Source organism: Lactuca virosa, chromosome 6 (genome assembly GCF_052849685.1).
Source record: "Lactuca virosa cultivar CGN04683 chromosome 6, Lactuca_virosa_CGN04683_v6, whole genome shotgun sequence".
NCBI lineage: Eukaryota > Viridiplantae > Streptophyta > Magnoliopsida > Asterales > Asteraceae > Lactuca > Lactuca virosa.
In genome coordinates this window covers 221,441,387-221,464,947 of record NC_136431.1, presented here as the reverse complement: position 1 = coordinate 221,464,947, position 23,561 = coordinate 221,441,387, and the positions used below count along the sequence as shown (strand labels likewise).

At 34.0% G+C, this 23,561-nt stretch overlaps 3 protein-coding genes across 3 annotated transcripts; 2 read left to right on the top strand and 1 right to left on the bottom strand.

Moving 5' to 3' along the window:
• Positions 1-11,181: 11,181 nt before the first annotated feature.
• LOC145122320 (uncharacterized) lies at positions 11,182-12,251 on the top strand. The gene is made up of 2 exons (XM_079057938.1): positions 11,182-11,312; positions 11,768-12,251. The coding sequence occupies exons 1-2, from the start codon at positions 11,182-11,184 to the stop codon at positions 12,249-12,251; spliced, it is 615 nt and encodes a 204-aa protein (XP_078914064.1).
• Positions 12,252-14,045: 1,794 nt separating this feature from the next.
• LOC145120939 (syntaxin-22-like) lies at positions 14,046-16,352 on the top strand. The gene is made up of 7 exons (XM_079056723.1): positions 14,046-14,493; positions 15,001-15,094; positions 15,230-15,369; positions 15,461-15,535; positions 15,612-15,769; positions 15,862-15,962; positions 16,052-16,352. Exons 1-7 carry the CDS (start codon positions 14,300-14,302, stop codon positions 16,115-16,117), a joined length of 828 nt encoding a protein of 275 aa, XP_078912849.1. The 5' UTR covers positions 14,046-14,299; the 3' UTR covers positions 16,118-16,352.
• Positions 16,353-18,914: 2,562 nt separating this feature from the next.
• Positions 18,915-20,375, bottom strand: LOC145120967 (translationally-controlled tumor protein homolog). Its single transcript, XM_079056752.1, has 5 exons — positions 20,260-20,375; positions 19,717-19,790; positions 19,492-19,620; positions 19,238-19,395; positions 18,915-19,146 (listed from the first exon to the last, which is right to left on the bottom strand). The coding sequence occupies exons 1-5, from the start codon at positions 20,285-20,287 to the stop codon at positions 19,029-19,031; spliced, it is 507 nt and encodes a 168-aa protein (XP_078912878.1). The 5' UTR covers positions 20,288-20,375; the 3' UTR covers positions 18,915-19,028.
• Between the last annotated feature and the right edge of the window lie 3,186 nt (positions 20,376-23,561).

The window sequence follows — 23,561 nt, the reverse complement described above, 5'->3', positions numbered from 1 at the left end:
GTTTGTGGTGGTGATTCGGGAGTTGAGCTTTCTAGTTTCAGACGACAGTTGCGAGGTGAGTTATCCTCACTATACTAAGGGGTCTAAGGCACCAAGGCCAGCCCATTGGAAATGTTATCCTAGCAGTGTTAGATGTTGAGTATGAGTTAGTGTTGCATGTTAGTGGTTATGCCAGTTAGGTAGATCTGTAGGACTACTTGTATTATTATATGATTATCTGCATGCTTAGTGGTTATGTATATGTTGATATGTTATGTGGGATGGGTTAAGGTGATACTGCTCCGTGTGGTAACCAACAAACCCGGGAGCATTCCAGATGCGAGCTAAGGGAGACTCGTACTGTAGGCTCGAGAGCATTCCAGTTGCGAGCTGAGGGAGACTCGTACTGTGGGCTCGATGGCAAACCATATGTGAGTTGTGGGCCCATAAGGCAATCCAGACTCACACTGTGGGCCCAGGGGTGATCCAGTATGTAAAGTTGTGGACCCAGTACATGCTGTTGTTATATATATATATATATATATATATATATATATATATGTGTGTGTGTGTGTGTGTGTGCTATGTGCAGTGTATCAATATTTTGGGGGAACTCACTAAGCTTTCGGGCTTACAATTTCAGTTTATTGTTTCAGGTACATCAGGGGATCGTGGCAAGGCGAATGCGTGATCGTACAGCTCCTCATGTTTTGTTTATGTTTCTGGGAAAACTCTGATATTATACATTTTGGAAACCATATTGTAATGTTTTGATGATTTTGAAATGTTTTTAAAAGTTCAAATTTTGCATGATTTTACGGGTGTTATATATATATATATATATATATATATATATATATATATATATATATATATATATATATATATATATATATATATATATATATATAGAGAGAGAGAGAGAGAGAGAGAGAGTCAATATCAAATAAGAAGGAAAATTTTGGTAGGATGGTAAGAAGTTTTTTTTCTACATATTTTTTTGGCGAACAAACAAAATGAATCATTAGGTGATTCATTTGTAAGATGATTCACAAGAGAAAAATTCCCAAAAAACATCTGCATGATTCATTTTTAAGTAAATTAAGAAAAAATTCACTTTTATGACAATTTTAGTGAATAACAACAAAATCATTGTATAAATGAATTATCGAAATGTTTTTTTGAGAATTTTTTTCTGTGAATCATGTTATTTTTATTCATCTAATGATTCATTTATTTTGTTCGTCAAAAAAATATGTAGAAAAAAAACTTCTTACCTTCCTAGAAAAAAAAATTTCTGACCGTATCTATATCCTATATATATATATATATATATATATATATATATATATATATATATATATAGCTATTTGATAATTATGCTATAAAAAACAACTCCCAACATCTCGTGATCAATTTAAATGTCATAAATATTGTTTTAAGAAAATTTAACTGAATTTATTAATGTTGCAAACATTATGATCGACTACCTTAATAAAAATGAAAAATTACTTATCAAAGTAATTACCTTTTCATTTTGTTCATATTTGGGTAACTTATTTTTTATACACATTGTCACAACTAGCATTTTTAGCTAGGGAATTCTGTCTTCATGTAAAAATCAACTCTTGTATAACTTGTAATCTAAGTTGACATCATGTACTATGCTCATTCAAAATTTGGGCCTTAAATAGACCCATATTCACTAAATAATAACATTTTGGGCCATAAGACTTCTCATGGGCCTTATTGAGCCTAAAATGTCTCTCTTTGTCATCATGGGCCTTAATGGGCCGTAAATAGTTTCTTGAACCCTAATGGGCCGTAAACTCCTTCCTTCTTTCCCATCACTATTGGGCCGTAAACCCTCATAAGGGCCTAATGGGCCGAAAATATCCAACTTGGGCATCATAATTTTGAATATAAGCAAGTATGGCCCAAACCCTTCCCTTCCCTTTTCCTTCCCCCTCATTCTCGGCTATACTACAAAAAAAAGAGAAAAACAATGGGATAGTTAGGGATGCCACCTCAACATTACAAGGTGGATTTCCAAGCAATTATACCTCAAATATCTAGGCTAATCTCATTTATCCATGCATGTCACATCTCATCTTCTCTCTTCTCTTCTTCTTCTTTCTTATTCTCGGTCACTCCCTCCCTCTCCACCCTCATTCACCACTTCAATTCCAACTCAATTCCTCTCAACATTCAACATTCTCCCACCCTCTATCTCTCTAAAATTTTGTGTGAGTGTGTGTGTTCTTCAAAAACCCTTCATCAAAGATCATCATTTTTGGTAAGTTATTCTCTCATCAAAGTGTTTAGCTTCATTTTTATGATAATCTTCACTCCTTAACATATCATTTCATGATCCATTCCCTTAGATCCATCTTAAGTTCGAAAAACCCCACTCAAGGAGCTTCTAGGGCCGAGATCCTTCTCAATCTTTCATCAAAAACCGAAATCTTCAAACCAATGTGAGTTCATACCCCCTATTTTTGGTTTTTACTATGTTTTGGGGGAGAATACAAGTTGTTTTGTGTAGATCTATGTGTATATGCATGATTTTGTGTGCTTTTCATGATATAAGTGTGATTATGTGTTATAAACTTCATAAACTAGAAAATATACTAACTTATGATGATATTTATAGGACATAACACTTATTACAACATACAATGTAAAGAAAAGGTTTAAAACTCTTCAAAGTTGTATAAAACTAAGAAAATTGCATGAGAGGGCCAAAAATGACAAAATAATCAAAAGTGAGGTTCTTTATAGAACTCACGGCTTTAAGGGACCAAAAAGGAGTTATTTTTGATAAATATGAGTCTTTATGGTATTTGCGATTTTCAAGGGGCTAAAAGTGAAAATTATCACAAATGGGCCTTATTTGGGCTTTCACGACCTTTGGGCCAAAATTGTAAAATTTTGGACTTTTGTGGGATTAAGTGTCATTTTAAACAAAGTTGTGCCAAAAATGTAAATTTTCGATAAAAAGGGCTGAAAATGTAAATTTATCAAATCTTGGGCCAAAAAGTTAAATTTATTCATAAATGGGCCGAGAATGAAAATTTTCATAAAAATTAAGGCCAAAAATGATATTTTTGACAAAAGTGGGTTAAAAATGTTATTTTTCTTAAAACTAGCCTTAAATGTAAATTCTTGGTCTTAAAGGACCTAAAGTGTCATTTTTACCAATAATGTGTCTTAATTGTAAATTTTCGGTTTTAAGGACCAAAAATGTCTTTTTACAAAAAGTGGGAATTTTATGTCATTTTGGTAAACAACTAAACTTAACAACCAACGTAACAACAAACGGATCAATTATGTCACTTTCATGCTTATTGGGCCTGGAATATAATTTACATTTTTAGTAGACCATAGTTATCCTTTTGCATGTCTATTGGGCATGGAATATACTTTGCATGCTTATTGGGCCTGAATTATAAATTACATGTTTAGTGGGCCTTAGTTGTCCTTTTACATGTTTATTTGGGCCGGAATATACCTTACATGTTTATTGGGCCTTCGTGGTCAATTTACATACTTGTTGACTTCACACATTCACAAACGTACACGTTGGGCTATAAAAACCAAATACTTATACGAAAATAATATACTCTGTGCAACTTCATATTCGCGTAAATTTGGTTAAGGATCTTGTGAGACATTTCGGTTCACACCTATTGAGTGTACAATCGTAGCCTGTAGTTATAACCAGAGTCTCCTGGAGGGAGAGCGAGAGTTTGTGTATAGATCTATACTGTCACAACTGCCATTTTAGCTAGGAAATTCTATTCCCGTATAACCATTCAACTATTGTAAAACTTATATTCTAAGTGAATCTCACTAAATGCACATTTGGATTCACCATTCATGTTCATCAAAGAGTCTGAAACCCTAAGATCCATGGTTTAAGTCCATATTGGACTAGGAGTTCCTTATTGGGCATAATGGACCAATAAGCCCCCAAATTCAACCTTATTGGACTTATAAGCCCTAATTAGATCCTAATTGGACCCAATTTATAAATCTAAAACATTTTGGACCATTTGGGTCTAGAATGATCCATTCTAAACCTAATGGGCCTTATTGGGCCATAACTAATCCAACTAACCTTAGTGAGCCATAAGCCCATTCTTTTACTCTAATTGGGCCGTGAATGCTTCCAAGAGCCCAATGGACCGAAAAACATTATGTTTAGGGTCCAAGTATCCTAGCTAGAGTTAATGGTCCCAATATACTCTTTCCTCCTAGCCCAAAATCTCGGCCCATGTATAATAAAAAAAAAGAGAAGAATTAGGGGGGTTGACTTTGGAGTGCCACCTCCATAATATCCAACATATATCAAGGTGAAGACCTCCCATGCATCCATGCTTGTCACCTCACCTCTCTCTCTCTCTCTCTCTCCCCTCTCTATTCTTCTCTCGGCCGAAGACAACAAACACGCACACATTACACAAATTCTCTCCATTACTCTCAAGGATCATCCATCTTCTTCCTCCAAAATTCTCAAGATTTAGCTTAGGTTTCAAGAGGATTTTCACAAGATAATCATCATTCTTGGTTAGCCTTTACACACTCAAGTTTTATAACTCCATCTTCTTGATAGATTACTCTTTTAAACAAAAATTTTGGTGATCATACTCCTAGAAATCTTCTTAAGTTCGAGATCCACTCAAGGGAGTTGCTAGGGCCAAAAAATCACTTCATCTTTCCACTTCTTCTTCCAAAAACCGAAACATCAAGCAAAGGTGAGTTCATACCCCTTTATTTTCGGTTTTCATATGATTTTTGGGGGAGAATGCAAGTAAAATGTGTAGATCTATGTGTTATATGCATGTTTTGTGTGAATTCTTAGTTTATTTGGTAAAAACGTGTTAGATCTTAGTGAATCTCGAAATTTTAAGTATGGTGTAGCAAAGATCTAAAAACTACAACACTATATACATCATATTATCAAGCCAAAAGTGAACACATGTTTAAGATGCAAAAGAATTCAACAGAAGCCTTGTTAAAGGTCAAAATTGTCAAGAAAACAGAAGATAAGGGAAAAAAGTGAAAATTCTATTTTTCAAAGGGCCAAACAGGTCCTACATGTAATAAAAGGTATTTTTATGCTAAACATGCTTTTAAAAGGGTCAAAAATGAAACTTTAAGCTTATTGGGCCAAAAATTTGGGCCTCACAGCCTTTGGGCCCAATTTGCGAAAAAATGGAGATTTAAGGTTTAAAAATGTTATTTGGCCAAAGTTTGAGTCCTAAATGTAAATAAACCAAATTTAGAGGTGAAAATGTCAATTATTTTCAAATTAGACCAAAAATGTAAAGTTTTCCAAAATCGGGCCGAAAGTGTAAATTTTTACCAATAAGGGGCTGAAAATGTATTTTTCTGCGAAACAGGGTTTTAAATGTGAAAATATAACATTATGGGTTAAAACCGTAAATTTATAGACATTTGGGACAAAACTGCAAACTTTTATAAATTATGGATTAAAGTGTCATTTTTACAAACTTTGGGCCTAATTTAATAATTTGAGAATTGTTGGTCAAAACGTCGTTTTTACAAAAAGAGGATTTTTATCAACAATCTATTGAATTTCAAGTCAAAACAAACAACGGAATAAAACAAAGCGAACGAAATACATCAATAACTATTTATTGAGCCTAATATACACGGTACTTGGCCATTGGACCCTAAGGGCCCAATTAAGTGTATATTGAGCCCAATGCTTTCCATGATGTGTTTATTGGGTCTTGCGACCCATTTACATGTTAATTTGGGCCTAAGTATTGGATTACATGTTATTGGGCCTTTGTGGCCCATTTACATGCCTATTAGGCCTAAATTACCCTTTTACATGTTATTGGGCCTTTGTGGTCCAACTACATGCTAATAGGGCTTGGAATGGAAATTTCACATGTTAATATGACCGTAACTATACCTTTGCGAAATCATTAAATGTCGAATACCTTTATATGTACCTTTCGAATACAAAAACATACTACACATACGTAAACGTTAAACATAGAACAAAAAGGGGTTAAGAATCTGGTGAGACATGTCGGTTGGCACCTCTGAGTGTACAATCGTAGCCTGTAGTTATAATCAGAGTTTCCTGGTAGGAAAGCGGGAGTTTGTGTATAGGTCTATACGGGGTGACCCCCACGCCTTAGCTGTTCGCTACAGCTAGACTAGTCCAGTCTAGGGCGACAACATCCTTAGTCAAGACCGGCATTTGGAAAAATACCAAGACGGGCGACCTAGTCATTATTATGTATGGTTATAACAGCTCATAAAGGGATTCAATACCAAAAGATAACCGTTTGAAGATAAATTCTTTAATTGTGTTAATACAAAATGACTTATCTAACGATACAAAAATCTAAACGAAGTTATAAAACAAAAAATATCGGATTTTTTGGAGAGATTATTCATATACATTTATCATTTATTCAAAATACAATGAACCTAAACTATACCCATACAAGTTTTTAACTATTAAATTCACGCATGCATTTATACTCGATTTTCACATCATTTTCAAAACATTTTTCAGAAGATATCGGATTTTCTGGGTTTCATGAAAGAAACAAAGACTTTTACTCAAATATACTTATGAACTCACCAACATTATATATGTTGACCGTTTTCAAAATAACTTGTATTCTCAGGTAATCGTTAAGCTGGAAGATATGCAAGTGTGTATGGTTTTGTTTATGTAATATCACTTATCGTACTTTGAACAATTAGAACTTATGTATTTTAAAAATGTACTTGATGTGAACAATGATGGTTGTATTATGTAATGTTGGTGATGAATGTGTTATGTTTCATGTATATTCATTGTGATGATTATTCAATTGTTAGTCACACGAGCCCCCGGACGTTTCCGCCGTCTGGTTCGGGGGTGACACCCCACACTTGAGCTGTTCGCTACAGTTAGACTAGGCCAGTCTAGGGTGACAAACTTTACCATCAACTCGTCGACGTCGAAAAACGTCATGACAGGCGGATTAGTCATTATCATGTATGATTATAACGACTCACTTAGAGGAATTAACACCATTATGAAATTTACGGAATACAACATCTGTCGAAAATACGGGAACACACACTCATTTGTATTCAGTTTTAGGGTAATGAAATCACAACGTCTTTTTATAAACAGACAACATCGGGTTGTCTGGAATTATTCACTCATACACTCACAAACATTAACACACATGCATTAATACAAGATCTGACACAAACATTTCAAACCGTTTTCAGAAAATATCGGATTTTCTGGTGTTTACAAAGCAATACAAAACATTTTACTCAAAACATGCTTATGAACTCACCAACATTATATATGTTGATCTTTTTAAATTAACTTGTATTCTCAGGGAATCGTTGAGCAGGTTGGTCAGCAAGAATACCTGAATACTTTGTTGTGTTTTGTTAGTACTATATTTGAATATTTTGGCATGTAATATTAAGATACAATACTTGATGTAAACAATGACAGTTGTAATATTACATGTGTGATGATGATGATGTTTGGTTTCAATTATATACACTGTGATGATATTACAAAAATGAAGTCACCCAAGCCCCCAGACGTTTCCACCGTCTCGTTCGGGGGTGTGACACACATCTAGGTAACGAACTTGTTGAAAGTGTTCACATATGACCACTATGACCGGATGTAACGTCTTTTTTTATAGCCGATCATAATTGTCACATGTGAACACTTCCAACAAGTTCGCTACATAGATGTGTACAAAAAAATAGTTACCCAAATGTGAACTAACCAAAAACTTAATCATCTTAATAAGTCAATTTCCCAAAATGATATTACCAAAATATCATATTAAAGTATAAAGTATAAGCTGTAAGGCCGGACGGAGCCAGTGCGGGAAGGAGGGGCAGGACGTTTCCCGCTCCAATGAACACCGCACCGGGTGTGCGGGATAGGAGGCGCGGGAGGAAGTGGGGGGAGGGGTTGCCGCATTCTCACTCCACTCCTGATTGGCTGTTCAAATAAAAATTATATTAAACCTAATATTTCATTATAATTTTCTATCCCCCCACTACTTATTTAAATATTAGGTTTAATGTAATTTTTATTTTATCTAATGAAATGCTTTTTATTTTTAATTAAATTTTATGTTTATTATTAATTTAAAAATTATAAATCATAAAAATGAATTAATTTTATTTAAAAAGATAAAAAAACAAATAGTGAGGGAAGCTTCCCACCAATTTATTGGATTTTAGTGAGGGAAATGATGACGTGACAGAGAAAAAGTGATGGAAACTTCTCACCCACACCCTCCGGTCTAAAATATATATTTTTATTTATACAACTAGTATATTATAGCTTCTATATATAATAATAACCATTTCTGTAATATTTTGTTTTTCATATTTTAGGGCCATTATATAATTATGACCATCTCTATAATTATGTCATATTTAACGAGATAAGTCGATAACTATACAATTTTTTTTATGCAGGGACCCTTTATATAAAAAGAAATATAAGGATCAAAATTGTAAATCGTGCATGTAAGTAATTAGGGCTGTAAACGAACCAAACGAACACGAGCGATGCTTGTTCATATTCGTTCGTTTAAGTTAGCCGAACAAATGAACGAACACGAACGGACAAACAAACGAGTTTTCTTGTTTATGTTCGTTCGTTTAATAAATTGCATTGTTCATGTTCGTTCGTTTATGTTCGTGAACATGCTAAATGAACATATAAACGAACGAACATAAATGAACAAAGATAAACAAACATAATTCGAACATATATGGACATAAATGAACATATAATATAGTAATGTAATCAAATACAATTAAGCGTATATGAATATAAAATGAACTTATATGAACGGACATAAACAAACGTAAAAGAATGTTCACGAACATAATTAAACGAACGAGACTATTGTTCATGTTCGTTCGTTTAACTAAATGAACGAGAATTTATGTTCATGTTCGTTCATTTATTAAATAAACAAACATAAGCGAACTTACCGCCGAACGGTTCACGAACAGTTCGCTGAACGTTCAGTTCGTTTACACCCCTAGGTAAGTTAAAATATATTGAGACCAAAACTATCATTTAGACATTTCTTACAATTTAAAAGTTACATATACCAAAAATAATATGTTTCATTAACAAATTGATTTTTATTTTAACTATTTAAACAGATTTATCATGAACTTTTATAATGGATCATATTGTAGCTTGTAAATTGCAAAATTGATTTCTGAAACTGTGAAAGTAGAAAATGTATTATATATTGTGGAACAGTGAAAGTAGAAACGATAGAAACAATATACTTTCTACTTTCACAATGATGGAACCATGCTAGAGACAATTTAACAATTGAGAATACAATTTATTACAAAACTAAGTGTAAGATCAATGTATTACATGAGTTAATTAAAAAAATTAAATATAAAAGTCTAAATATTTAAAACTTTGGATTTATAAAAAATAAGAAAAATAATGAATTATTAAAATTGATTTTTTTATCTTTTAAATTTAAATAAATAAACAAAATAAACTAATGGGCTTTAATTTGGGAATTTTGAAATAAAAAGGAAAATCCATTAATGAAATTGATATTCATTTATTACTACATTTATTGTAATTATTAAATTAAAGTATTATATATAATTTATTAAAATAGAAAAACTCATAAAATGACATGTGGAAAATAAATTAATTCAAAATAACCACAAAATGACATTTGGCAAATTGAATGAGAGTGTGACGTGTGACAAAAAAACATTCATTTATTAGAGTAGATTGATGGTTACTTTATCTTACAATCAGCTAGACAATTACTGTTATTAAATATTATTAAATAAATCATATCATTTTTACATTTTAGTTTTCTGAATACCCGTTGATAGAACGATACATATAAGTTGTTGATATAGTTTTATACAATTCGTAATATATTGACACCATACTATTTTTTTTATAATATCTATTCTATAAAAATTGTACCAACTAGTTGTTAAATTACAACACTTAATTTTTTTTTTGAATGAAAGGAAGTTCCCTAACAAGGGTTACCGGTCCAACTTTTGTCAACCAACTAATCCATGTTACATAACTTTATGTCCGGGAGTCATTACAGATGAACTTCTATTGTCATAGAGACTGAATAATGTCATGATTTGAACATAAATCAATATGTTACTCTTCATATCTTTCACATGTCTTACCAAGTCATCACAATCTAAATGAGTTACAGTACTTAAATTTTAAAATAAATAAAAAAAGATAAAAACAATAAAATAGAAAAGAAAAATGTAAAGAAAATTTTAGCCTTATTCTATAATTATCTTCTAAAAAATAGCAAAAAACTAATAAACAACCAAATAGCGGCTGAAATCGCAGATATCACTAAATGGACTACAATTTAGCCATAATGAATTGCGATTTCAATTATGACTGTGATTTTGTAATGAATCGAGCCCATGAGCCCATAATATTTAATGATGTGAGAAGTTATTCTCATTTTTACATAAGTGTTATGCATAACCTTATCCATTACACATTTTTATGATCTCAATTGATAAGAGTAAATCACAAATGAAAATGGAGGAAAATCGAGAGGAGGCACAGGAAATCATGGATGGTCAATGTAGTTTACGATCTCATCATACCAAAACGACAAAATTCGATTTTTTGTGTTTTATACATTAGATGAAATCGTAGGTGTAACCCCAAAATAACAGCTCACATGACGAAATTACATACCAATAGGTCCATCTATGATTTGAATGTCTACACAAATAATTTCTAAGTTTTTCGATTATTTCTTAAAAAAAAACAAAGAAAAAAGAAAAACTAAATTTGTCTTCTTATCAAAATTAAGTACTTAATAAAAGATAATCAAATATCAAACATGTGAAATGAGGAGTATGAAATTGTTCAAAACTGATATCCTTTTAGGAACAAAATTGGGTAGCAAAGGGACACGAGAACTTTCTGTGGGCTTTTTTCCACCTCGTTAATTTATCCGACCTGCAAGAAACGAAAATGGCAAAAACTGCGTTCGGATGTCATGATCTGATGTTTCCAATTTCATACATATGATATATATTCATATCTTTCAGTTTCACGGAGAATTAACCCTAGCTTTGTACTACATACAAAACAGCTACACATATCAACACAGAGGAACAATGGTGCTGTGGGAGATCACGTTGGGAACGGCGTATTTTTTGGGATTGAAGAGGACATACAAGCTTGCTCTGAGAATACAACGACGTCTTGTTGGTCCTAAACGCCCAAAGATCCGTCAATTCCTTCAAAGGTATCTTCATCTCTATCTCTGCCTATACATATATTAATATATATGTTGTATATGTATGTGATTTGTTCGCTCTTTCGATCAGCTTTGACTAATATGCTCTACTTGTTCTCGAATTTAATTGATCGATGTAGTTTGCTTTAATTAATTTTGATCATACACAAGGAATTGCATAGGAGGAGTATGACAGATAATTTTGGGGTTTCGTTTCCATCTGTTTCTAAATTCATTTCTTCTTACGATATTTGCTTTAGGCCTCATATACACATCACGGCTTATATGGAGAATTCATTATCTTGAATGTGCCATTTTGGTTTATGCATCTATAAATCTGATGAACAGACTTAGTGAACCTGTTATACTTGGTATCCATGAGAAGAAGCTTATTTTTTATTATCAGATTAGCTAAATCAAGTTGTTGTTGTTGCTTAGTTTGCTTTGTTTGTTATATGATATAGGAAAACAAGATCCATATTTGATGTGGCACTAAAGGTTCATCGTGAGGTACAACAAAGAGACATTGAAGTTGGTAGAAATCTTGGTAATTGGATCCTCAGATGGCTTGACAAAATGAAACCGGCTGCCCAGATACGCTCCCATCCCAATTCCCATTCCCATCCTAATTCCAATTCCCATTCCAATTCCAAATCCAACAATAATAATAATAATAATAATAATAATAATAATAATAGTAATCCACAGAAAACATCAACCAAAAGCTATTCAACCAACTCTTTACACCAAAAACTACCTCCACAGAGCCATGAAACAAGAAACAATAAGCATCTGTTTACTTCAAGAAAAACTTGGCATTCACCATACCCAAGTATTGGTATGATGATGAGGCCACAGATTGGAATTAATACTACTCACTACAGACGATTTCAGTTGGATGGGGTGATTCGGAATGATATAATGCAATGGATGATGATGAACAACTAGAACCAGTGAGTGAAAAATCATTGGACTTGAGTGTTTCAGATGGATTTGTATATTCTCCTAATTGTTCTTTCTGAAGCTTGTCATGGATTTTGTATATTCGATTGATTGTTCAGATGCTTTTGAAGCTTCTTTATCTAGCTTTCCAGTGGTAAATTTATTAGTTAGATGAAGCATGTTATTGTTATCATTTTAATTGAACACTTGCGCAGTAAATAAGATTTGGCTTCTCTTTTAAAAAATTGATTTGTCAGAGAACAATTTGGCCTGAATTTTTTAAGGAAAAGAAATAAAAAGGTCATCACTGGAAGCACTATGCACAAAATGATGATAAATATAATGTCGTGCTCCAACAACATACACATGTTTTAACTTCACCATATTTAGGACCACTAGTGTTTTTAGCATATTTTAGGAAAACCTCATTGTTAATAGAATATTTTATAAATTTCTAACAGGATATTGTCATCATAAAGTTATTTTTGGGGCACCAAAGACGGGTAAGTTTTTTCCAGTATTTTTGAGAAAATTTGTTCATCAAAACAATCATGTTTTTATCGAACCAAGAGATGCCTTTGGGGAAACAAGACAAAACATTGCAATGGTAAAAGAGATAACAAAATTACCAAACACTCTTAAATTTGTATCTGCTTATTGGTTCGATGACATCTCAGATGAAAGTGTGTTAGAAACTAATATTTCATGTGAGTTGTTATCGTCCAATAAGTAAATATTCGTTTGTAGATCTTTGATTCGATAAATTGTTATTAAACCTACATGTGTCATCCTAGGAAAATTGTAATAACATATAGGCCTTCATTTCTAGTTGAAATATGTAAGTATTAATTTCAATTAAGTTGTTATGTTTCTTTTGAGTTATTAGTAATATTTTTACAAGCAATTCTTATAAATTAAGGCATTTGCTACCAAATAACACAAAAGTTAAGTTTCATACACAACATATTTTCTACAAAACTAACATTATTTGTGGGAGTAGAGACGCTTAAAGGTTTTTCATGTATTTTCTAAAAAACAACATCATTCCGAACCTGTTTTTCGTATGGAACGACGTTTACAAATAACTACCAAAAAAAAATGTTTTGGTTTGTGAAAATCATACTTATAACAATTTTGTTATATTATTATATATATATTAAAGTTATGAAAAGTTTTAACAGTAAAGTGACACTATTTTTTGTCAATTTTGGTCCTCCAACTTACAACATTGACCCATCATCTTTATGTTTTTGTTCACAAACAACCCTTTCACTTTGGTTTGAATTTTTCATAACGCTCGCATTTTATTTCATATTATTAGTATTTAGTCTTTTGGCAGAAATGGTCCCTCATTATTATTATTATTATTGTTAGACAAAATTACACGATTGGTCCCTGTGGTTTACCAGATTTAACATTCTCTTTTTGGTTTTAAATTAATGTTTTATTTATTAGAAAATACTCACCCAATATCATAAACCCACCAACCATCTGCCATCACCACCACCACCACCACCGCCAAAATTACATAAATGGTCCATATGGTTTACCCATGGTGACAAATTCAGTCCCTACTACCTGAAAAGACCAAATTACCCTCACATTAACGGACAAAAAGCAACCAACATGCTACTTTAGTTTACAAAGCAATACATTCCGACCCCGACAACGTCGGTGAATCTTTTCTAGTTCCGTCATAAAAGATGTGGTGAATATATCATTATCATCCCTTTTTTAATTTGACATAGAAAGTGAAACATGATATATTTTTTTTAAAACAAGTTCTTATATGCAGTCGACACCCTGTGCCTCCTTTTGGCTATTCCCCATCACATCCCCTTCACCTCTAAATTATCATCGGGCCCCTTTGAATTCTCCCACATCAGTTGTTGCCATTTCTTTCACCAACCCAACCTCCGATTAACCTTCAGTTTCACTCTCTTACGATCACTCCCTTCTCGGATCGGTAGAGTTTCTGTCCCGATTGGAATTGTTCTTCGTTCCATAATTGAAATCAAAATTGTTCAATTTAGGGTTCATTCGAGGGATTTAATATGAGTTTTCAAGATATTGAAGCGGGTCGCCCGCTCAATTCTCGACGCGCGGGCTACACGGGCATGAAGCCACAAGACCCAACCCAAGCTATTGCTTCTGGAATCTTCCAGATCAATACTGCTGTCTCTACGTTTCAGAGGCTAGTAAATACTCTTGGTACCCCTAAAGACACCCCCGAGCTCCGTGAAAAGCTGTACGTCTGATTGAATTTTCCTTTTTCGTTTACGGTCATTTTAGGGTTTCGAAGCTGGTATCTATTTAACATTTTAGTATCTGTTTTTTTGACTCATATACATGTTTTGGTGTATAATTAGGCTCAGGTCAGTAGTTTTTATAATCGAATTATGTCACGAAATGATATTTGATCATAGTTTGTGTAGCTGGGATTCTACTGTCGAGTAAAGCAATATGATATAAGCTTAGATCATAAGGGATTAGCTCTTGATAGCAATTTGAATGAGAAATGATCCATTTCAACATGATCATACATTCATAGTGGGAGCTTTTGGTAATCACGGATTTCCTGAAGCTAAATAAACTATAAAAAAAGCAGAATTTATGAAAAATCTATGGAGTTTTAGGTGAACGATGAGATCATGTTAAAGTACAATACTTTATTCAAGAATCTTCATGTCTTTTTATGTGCAATATTGAGTATTGGTTTTGGGGTTTCTGACTCTGAGTTCTCTTTGAATGGTAGGCATAAAACAAGACTACATATTGGGCAACTGGTGAAGGATACATCTGAAAAACTTAAGCAAGCCAGTGAAACAGATCATCGTGCTGAAGTTAGTGTAAGTAAAACTCCCTCTTCCCCTTAGACACATGATCGATCCTCAAGATTATTTATGTTGTAGTTTTTCAAATTCACACGATAGTCTTAGAATTTGTGTAAACTTGTGGTGATTGAATGTTTCATTTTTATACAGGCCAGCAAAAAGATAACAGATGCTAAACTTGCTAAAGATTTTCAAGCAGTTTTAAAAGAATTTCAAAAAGCACAACGCCTTGCAGCTGAAAGAGAGACAGCTTACTCTCCTGCTGTTCCTCAAGCTATTCATTCCTCACGGTTAGTTGCCTTTAAAACTTCAATTACCAAATTTGCCCTTATGATGTGGCTGAATGAACAAATAATCTAAGTTTTTGCAAATGATCTGCAGTAATGAAGCCGGTGAAGTGGATGCAAGCTCAGGCAGAAGTCCAGAACAGCATGCCCTTCTTGTCCAATCTAGAAGGCAAGTTTTCTGCTTTCACCCATTATTAATATATATTATTATTATTATAATTAAATTATTGTTAGTATATTAGCAGACAGGAAGTGTTGTTATTGGACAATGAGATTGCATTCAATGAGGCTATAATTGAGGAAAGAGATCAGGGAATACAAGAAATTCAGAACCAAATTGGTGAGGTGAATGAAATATTTAAAGATCTTGCTGTTTTGGTTCATGAACAAGGAACTATGATCGGTAAGTATAATTTCCACATTTGCCCTTTTTCATTTCTTAATTTTTTGTTATATCTTATTGTTGTGACTTGTGATGTGAGGAATTTGTTTCAGATGATATTGGGTCAAACATTGAGAACTCTCATGCTGCAACTTTACAGGGAAAATCCCATCTTGCTAAAGCATCAAAGACTCAAAGATCAAACTCTTCTATGGTATACCTTTTTTCTTTATATTAAAAGAAAGAATTTGAGTTTATATGTTTTTATAAAAATGTTGATTGTGTGATATTTGATCCATGCAGACTTGCTTGCTTATGGTGATCTTAGGGATTGTGCTTCTGATTGTGATCATAATACTTGTGGTCTGATCTTGAATATTGGTAATGGAAGATTCTGTCTTTTGTTTGTATATGTTGAATTTATTATTTCTTGTGAGTTCTTTGCAGGGGTTCTTTCTGCTAAAATTGAATTTGTTTTTTTTTTTTTGGGTTGTGGGGTATTAATTTGTTTTATGGTATTGGTTAATGTATAAATCCTGCAGCCTTTTTGGTAGATTGAATGTTGCACTTTTTGTTTCTGGAAAATAAATTGTGTAGTTTGTTAGAGGTGATGAAAGTTGCATACGTATATGCTTTGGCTCAAAAGAAACCAATAAGTTTGTCATTTTTTAGGTGTGGCTTGATATTGAAAAAAAAAGGATTTCTTTTTGGAACAAAACCAAGAAAATCAGCTAAAGACATGGACAAAAACGTTGCTTACTCTTCTATTTTCAAATCTATCTATGGAGTAAACTACAAATTGGTCCTTGTGTTATTGATTTTTTTTGTTCGAGTACATAAAGAATTCTTTAACTTATTTTGTCCTTATTTTGATGACTTATTTCCGTTTTGTCCCCTGACAACAACACACCTCTTTTATTTATTAATCCTTTTGTGAGCTCTTTCCCATTACCTTTGCTTCTTCACGAATATCCTTTTAGAGTTGATCAAAGACTCATGAAACAAATGTGATGGTGGTGATGTTTTTATTTTTTAAGTAAATTAGACAGATGGTCCATGTGATTTGGGGGAAGATTGGGTTGAGTGGGGTGGAGGTTGTGTTTGCTTAATATGTGAGTAATAAAAGTTATATAAGATATAAATAATAAAATTCATTTTACAAGAATTTTTATAAATCTTATAAAAGAGACCATCTAAATGAATGTGTTTTAACTTTCAAGATATACAATACTTTTGCATCGTATTCGTTTGAAACCTAGATAACTTTAATTTTCACCTAATTAATAACAATCATTCAAGAGTTTTTCTAACTTATGATAGTTAATTGTACTAATGACACCAATTAATTAATATTGAGATATATAAAGGTTATATTGATAGATTATGGCGGTAGAGTTTTAAGAATTATGGGTGGTCGTGTGATAGATTAAAGATTCCAAACAAAAAGATTAAAGGTGGATAAATCATATGAAGGGATATGATGTCAAGATGCATGTGAAACATATAAAATTATTTTCAAGTTTTCTATCGGAGTTTTCTACAATTATATTGGTATTATTATTATTTTATTGGCATTATCCTACGAATTGTAATAGAGATGTAACATGATGATATAATTCACAATATTGTTTGTTATCTTTTTTTAATCAATATAAAATGGTTGTATTTAATGTATTGAGTCACGATAACTATTAGACTGAAATATAATTTTTTTTAGTTTTTATTTTCATTCGTAGAAACATATAAAGAAAAAAGTCAAGGCAAAAAAGAGGCAAACCGCATCAATATTTTGGGAGTTCTCTTGGATCTAGCAAACTTTGAAAATTTATAAGTATGAACTATTCACACTATTATTGAGTGACAGAACAGTTGTTAGGTTTAGCAGATATTACTTTTCATGTAAGTTATGAGACTTTTATTCAATTGTAACTTAATTGCATATTTATATTTTTGTTTGTAAATATTATACTAATATGTTTTATTTATATTAAAGTATTCGGTATTATGCAAAAACTTTACAAAATGAATAAAAAAATATTGTTTTTTAACTTATATCTTATAATTAGTAAGTACTCTAATTAATATAGTATAAGTTATGAATATTTGATAATTCACTAGGTTTTAACTAAATTACTTTTAATGTCTTTTTATTTATTAAAATATTAAATTAATTGCCACAAATTATATCTAAGTTTTAACATATGTTATCTTATGAGAATTCAAGTAATACGATTTAAGAATAATAATTAGTTTTTACAATATTAATTGACAATGTTTATTTCATACTTAATAATAATGACTTAAATATTTTTAACGAATTATTAATTAAGATGTTAAATTTATTATGACAAATATCATTCATGTTATTTTATTTTATGTATTTAAGTGTTAAACATATGTTATCTTATAAGAATTAAAGTAATATGGTTTAAAAATACTAATTATTTTTTTACAATATTAATAGAAAGTGTTTAATTTATAGTTAATGACATTAACTTAAATATTTTTAACTAAATATATTTGCTATTAGTTAATAATATAAATATATTCCTATGCAGGGGATTCACCTAGTTTAAAAATAAAAGAGAATGATAGTATCATAAACCAAAAACAAAATAAAACAAGATGATAAAACAAGATGAATACCAAAATAATAAAAAGATTCACCTTTGTGAACCAAAATACCAAAGCAATACAATCAACCACATGGCCCAAATATGATGAAGAAGGTGTTATCCACTTATCAATAAGATGCGTGGTTATGATGATAGCAATTTGTCCCACACAGATTTACACCAATTTGTTTATAAAATATAGTAAAGGGTTCGAATATTTACAGAGAATCAAAAAGTATTTATAAATTATAATATTTTATTTCTTTAGTTACTTAACTATATTATGTGATTATACTTATATTTTTATCTGCAACATTTTTCTTGGTTGCCCTTGTTCTTTCATTGCGATTTTACTTGACAAATATTTTTTTAGAAGCCACCCAATTCAATTCAATTCACTTTCCGTTTCTTACTCCTATTAAAAGTCTAGAAATATGGGCTCAAAATATCAGTAAGAATCTAAATCTTTAACTTCTTAACTTAACCCTTTGATAAAAACTATATTGCTGTCAAAAAAAAATCAATAAATCTAGAACATTTCTAACACGCACTTCCAAGATAACAAAAAACTGAACTCAAAATACCAGTAACAATCAAAACTTTTTAACTGTTTAACTTAACCCTAGAATACTTGTTTTAAGAGTACATAAAAGTAATAGAAACTCTTAACACTTCACCTCCTTCAACCCAACACCAAAGTACAAGAATGTTGGATCAGTTGCACCTTCTTTGTAATAAGCAAACACAATGCTGCTATCATCATGCATACTCTCTCCAACAAAACTACACATACCATTAACACCAAGTTTTTAAACAACATGTAAAAATATGGACTCCATTCATAAATCAGAGCAAAAAAAAAAAAAAAACTTACAATTGAAGATCACTGAGCTTTGAGAGGAGGTACTTTGTTGCAGCTTCAATGTTTTTCTTGAAGAACTCTTGTTGCTCAGCATCTAGTTTTGGGGTGAGTTGTTTGATGTATTTCTTTATATAACCAACAAACTGTTTCTTATCGAATGGAGGTTGCTCCTGCATTTTTTGGTGATTTAAAAGTATTAAAAACTAAAAAAGTGGAATGTCAATATGTAATTTATAATCACTGAAAGTAGTAAACTTTTTTTATACCTGGAGTCTGAAGGTGTCAACAATGTCAACGACCTTCACAGTTTGATCATCAACGCCTTCATCTTCTTCACCTCCTTCTGCAGAAGGATTTGCACCTATGTTCACATCAACAGCTCCTTGAACAACCCACTGTATGAGTAAAAGTAGAAGAAAACAATATGAATCATTACCATAAAATCATAATAGCTTCAAAGATGATGAAAGAATAGGAGACTGAAAACCAACCTTTCCTTCGACTTCCCAAAGAATCCCATTTAAAATCTCCTTGTATGGAAAGGAATCCGAAAGAAGCTCATCACCTACGTTACATAATCAAATTTAGATCAAGAGCACATTCGTTCTGAAAAAAAAAATTATAAAAGATCTTGCTAGAAATTTAGTCTAACCAGAAATTAATTAGCTATCAGTGAAAGGGTTAAAGCTTTCCACAGAATCACTAACGATTTGAATAATTGAGCAACTAAAGAAGCTAATCATGAAATTCTACAGAATCTGATTCAGACATAACGTATCCAAGAGCTTCAGCAATAAATAAACAAGAAGCATGTTTACAACAAAAGTTCAGTTATTTATAATGTAACGTCATAATTGAATTAAGAGAGAATCTATAAAGAAAACGGACCTAAAGCAGATTTAATAACAAAAGAATTATTAAAAAGTAGTCATAAACCCTTGACTCTCAATCAACGAAGTGACACAAAAACCTTTATGAATCGATTATCGATCAAATAGAATAAAAATAAAGATGGAATAAGTGAATTGAATTACCAGTAAGCAAATCCTGATAAACCAACATGATTGGAAGCTACCTCTCGGATCGTTTGAAGCAAAGAAACGGTGGAGATAGTGGGAAAGAGAAAGAGTATATATAGGGTGAGGTGAGGGTTTATTGGATTCTGGATTCTTTTTGTTAATTCCCAGATTCCACTGGGTTGGCCCAGATGCACTCTATTCAAGATTCAAGCCCAGTGTTGTTGGTTTTCCGATCTTAGCTTCGGTAGCACGAACGAACGACTTTAGATACGACGGATATTACGACATGCAGTCGCAAGTAAGATTGTATCCGATCACACCCTCTTTTTTGATTATTTTTTTGAACTAAAATAAAAATTATAAAAAGATGAATTAACCATTTTACGATTTTTATTTTTTACCGGTTTACAGATTGGTAAATATATCAATCTGAGAATACATCTTAGTTATCATCATACAATGAATGAGAAGGCAAACGGGCAATAAGTTGCGCCGCTAAGCCTTTTTGTATGGTAAAACCAATTTTCTTGAAGACTATATTTAATTTTCAGCATTGTCAGGATTCAGTGGTTTTAGTAACCGTCATGGGTTGGCGGGCGAAAGCACCAAAGGAAGTAGCTCGTCGTCGATGTATTAGTTGGAGCGCTAGTTAGAAGAGTTGGTTGTTATCGGATCGATCGTTGGACAGTGAGAAGGATTGGGAATTCTCCAATTTTCATGTATTATGAAGACTTAGTCGAATCTAAGTGGGGGAGAATCGTCCCGGGATACAGAAGCGGGAGAGGTTTTGAAACGGGGATAAGTTTCACAACCCGACAGGGAGAATGGACGCCCCAGTGGTTGCTTGGTTTGAGGGTTGTGTCGGTTGGGGGTTCGGTAAAACTCCTCAGCATAAGAAACACGTCTTCTTGGTGCTGATAGCAGAAGTTGAGGAACCAGGTTGGAGTTCTAGTCATGAATTGAGTTCAGTTCGAGTATTCGATCGAGGGTGTGCTCGACTCTGAAGGTTTTTGGATTGATAGATTTAGGGTTTTGTTAGCTGCCCGGGGCTCGGCAGTACATTTGGCACGAGTGTGCGGGTTATTTAGTGTATGTGGTAGATACGCGGGTCAGGGAACAGACCACGGTTTTCTGAGAAGGTGGGCGATCGACATGAGACCTAGGGTTAGGCTGGGGTTAGAGTCCACATAATGGATCAGGAGTTCGGAACCCCAAGTGGGTGAGAATAGTCCGCATGAGAGAGATCACCAGGATGGGTGGTCTAGGGAGATGCTTAACAGGTTAGAGCGGTCCGGATAGACAGGCTGAAGGCCCAGAGAGGCGGTCCAGACATGCTGAAGGCCCAGAGAGGCGGTCGAGACATGCTGAAGGTTCCGAGAGTGGTCTAGGTAGACTGAAGGACTGGTGAGGCGGTCCAGTCATGCTGAAGACTCTAGGCGCGTGTGTTTGTAGATCTATGTGCAGGTATTGAGTATGCTGCTATGTTATAGCAATCAGTAGGTCTGTCCCCAAGTATTGAACATGCGGATGGAGTATGCTGAAGACTTTGCATGGGTTTTGTTAGTTTCATGATTAGGTTCTGAGTTTATATGTGTGTTACGGGGTAGCAACTTGTTCTGCAAGTGGATAGTATAGGGTGAGGTTTCAGCACTGTGACGCTTGTTGGAGTTGTAAAGGACATTGATTAGGTTTTCTTGGGTAATGGAGGAGATGAGTACCTCCAGGACGGAGTGCTGGACATCTGAAGTGTCGACGGCGATGTCGATGGGTTATCGGGAGCATTCCAGTCATGATCTGAGGGCCGGAGAAGGCATCCCAAACTCATGTTGTGGGCTCAGAGGCAATCCAGACCTATGTCGAGGGCCATGTAAGGTATTCCAGCCATAGGTTGTGGTCATAGAGATTGTGTTGATTATGTCTTTTGTAGGAGCGCGTTCGGGTTAGATTTTTCTCCTGATCGTTTATGGCGACACATTATATGTAGGAAGGGTTGAGGCGGTCCTGCTCTATGCAGCAGGCCAAGATACCCAATGCGGGCCGACTGAAAGTCGTAGGCACGGAGGCTCAAGAGGAGCGGCAGGGTTGAGGCGGTAGGCCAACAAACCCTGGGAGTTTCAACTCGATGGTTGAATTGATTCGACATGTTGGTAGATCAATCTAGGGCATTCCATCTCGAGGATGACCGGACCCTATGACCATTTGGACTTGGCATATTGGTATTCCCACCCGAAAGGGTGGTATGGGATAGATATGAGTGCCGGGCTGGTGGGCCGGTAGTGGTAGATATGTTGTTGGTGGTAATCGATTGCGGGGCTGTATTCTATGGATGGGGTGGACGACAAGGAGCGACATGTTGGATGATCGTCGGTACTGTGTGGACATTTTATCCGGATGGGCTATTAGGTGGCATGTTGTACTTGATCGGGCTGAGGTGGTCTTGCTCTATGTAGTAGGCCAAGGTACCCGGTACGGGCTGGCGGTAGGTCGTAGGCTCAGGGGTTCAGCAGAATGTGATCCATGGTTCTACTTTCGGGTAGGAATCTTAGAATCCCGAGGTTGAATAGTCTGTTAGTGGTGTTGGGAAGAGAACTAGCGATGGTTAGTATGAGTGGTCTGTCAGGGAGCCAGACCAAATCCAGGTTCCAGATTGCAAGTTAGATAGAGTAAGGTTGTGTTGGATGACATTCAGGACGATGAGCGCCTGAATTATGCTGAGAGGCCGGGGCCATTCTGGAGAAAAAGGTGAGGGTTCTGCGGAACAAAGAGTTACTTTTGGCAAAGGTACGGAAGAAACATCGAATAGGGTCTACGTGAACGTGGGAGCCCGAGGCGTACTTCGAGGACGAAGTCTAGTTCAAGTGGGGGAGAATTGTAACGCCCCGATTCTCGAATATCAATTTATGGTGATAAATTCTCATGGATTCAAGGTCTACTCGACGAGTTGGTTGCCTGACTCGTCGAGTAGCAGCGGGTTAGGCCGCACACTTAAGTGACCTACTCGCCGAGTCTAAGAAGGGACTCGACGAGTAGGAGCTGGAGGAAGAAACCCTAATTTTTGGGGTTTTGCACCCTATTTAAAGGATCATTTTCCCCTTAGCCTCCCTTTACTGCCTCTTGAGAGTCCAGAAACCCTAATTCGTGTGTGTGTGTGTGTGCTCTATTGTGTGTGTTAAGCTTTGGAAGAGGATTATTGGGGAGAAGAGCTTGGGGAAAACAAGTGGATTGAAGCAAGGAAACTCGTGGGAAGCATAGATCTACTCCAGTTGACACCTTTTTGAAGGTATTAGGCTGTTACCTTGACCTTCTCTTAGTTAGAT

Bases quoted from the DNA above. Each gene is read 5' to 3' on its own strand.
- LOC145122320 (XM_079057938.1), top strand. From the start codon at position 11,182: ATGGTGCTGTGGGAGATCACGTTGGGAACGGCGTATTTTTTGGGATTG. The intron at 11,313-11,767 runs GTATCTTCATCT...TATATGATATAG, and splicing joins ATCCGTCAATTCCTTCAAAG to GAAAACAAGATCCATATTTG.
- LOC145120939 (XM_079056723.1), top strand. From the start codon at position 14,300: ATGAGTTTTCAAGATATTGAAGCGGGTCGCCCGCTCAATTCTCGACGC. The intron at 14,494-15,000 runs GTACGTCTGATT...TTTGAATGGTAG, and splicing joins CCCGAGCTCCGTGAAAAGCT to GCATAAAACAAGACTACATA. The intron at 15,095-15,229 runs GTAAGTAAAACT...ATTTTTATACAG, and splicing joins ATCATCGTGCTGAAGTTAGT to GCCAGCAAAAAGATAACAGA.
- LOC145120967 (XM_079056752.1), bottom strand. From the start codon at position 20,287: ATGTTGGTTTATCAGGATTTGCTTACTG. The intron at 19,791-20,259 runs GTAATTCAATTC...TATGTAACGTAG, and splicing joins TTATCAGGATTTGCTTACTG to GTGATGAGCTTCTTTCGGAT. The intron at 19,621-19,716 runs GTTGGTTTTCAG...TTACTCATACAG, and splicing joins TTTGGGAAGTCGAAGGAAAG to TGGGTTGTTCAAGGAGCTGT.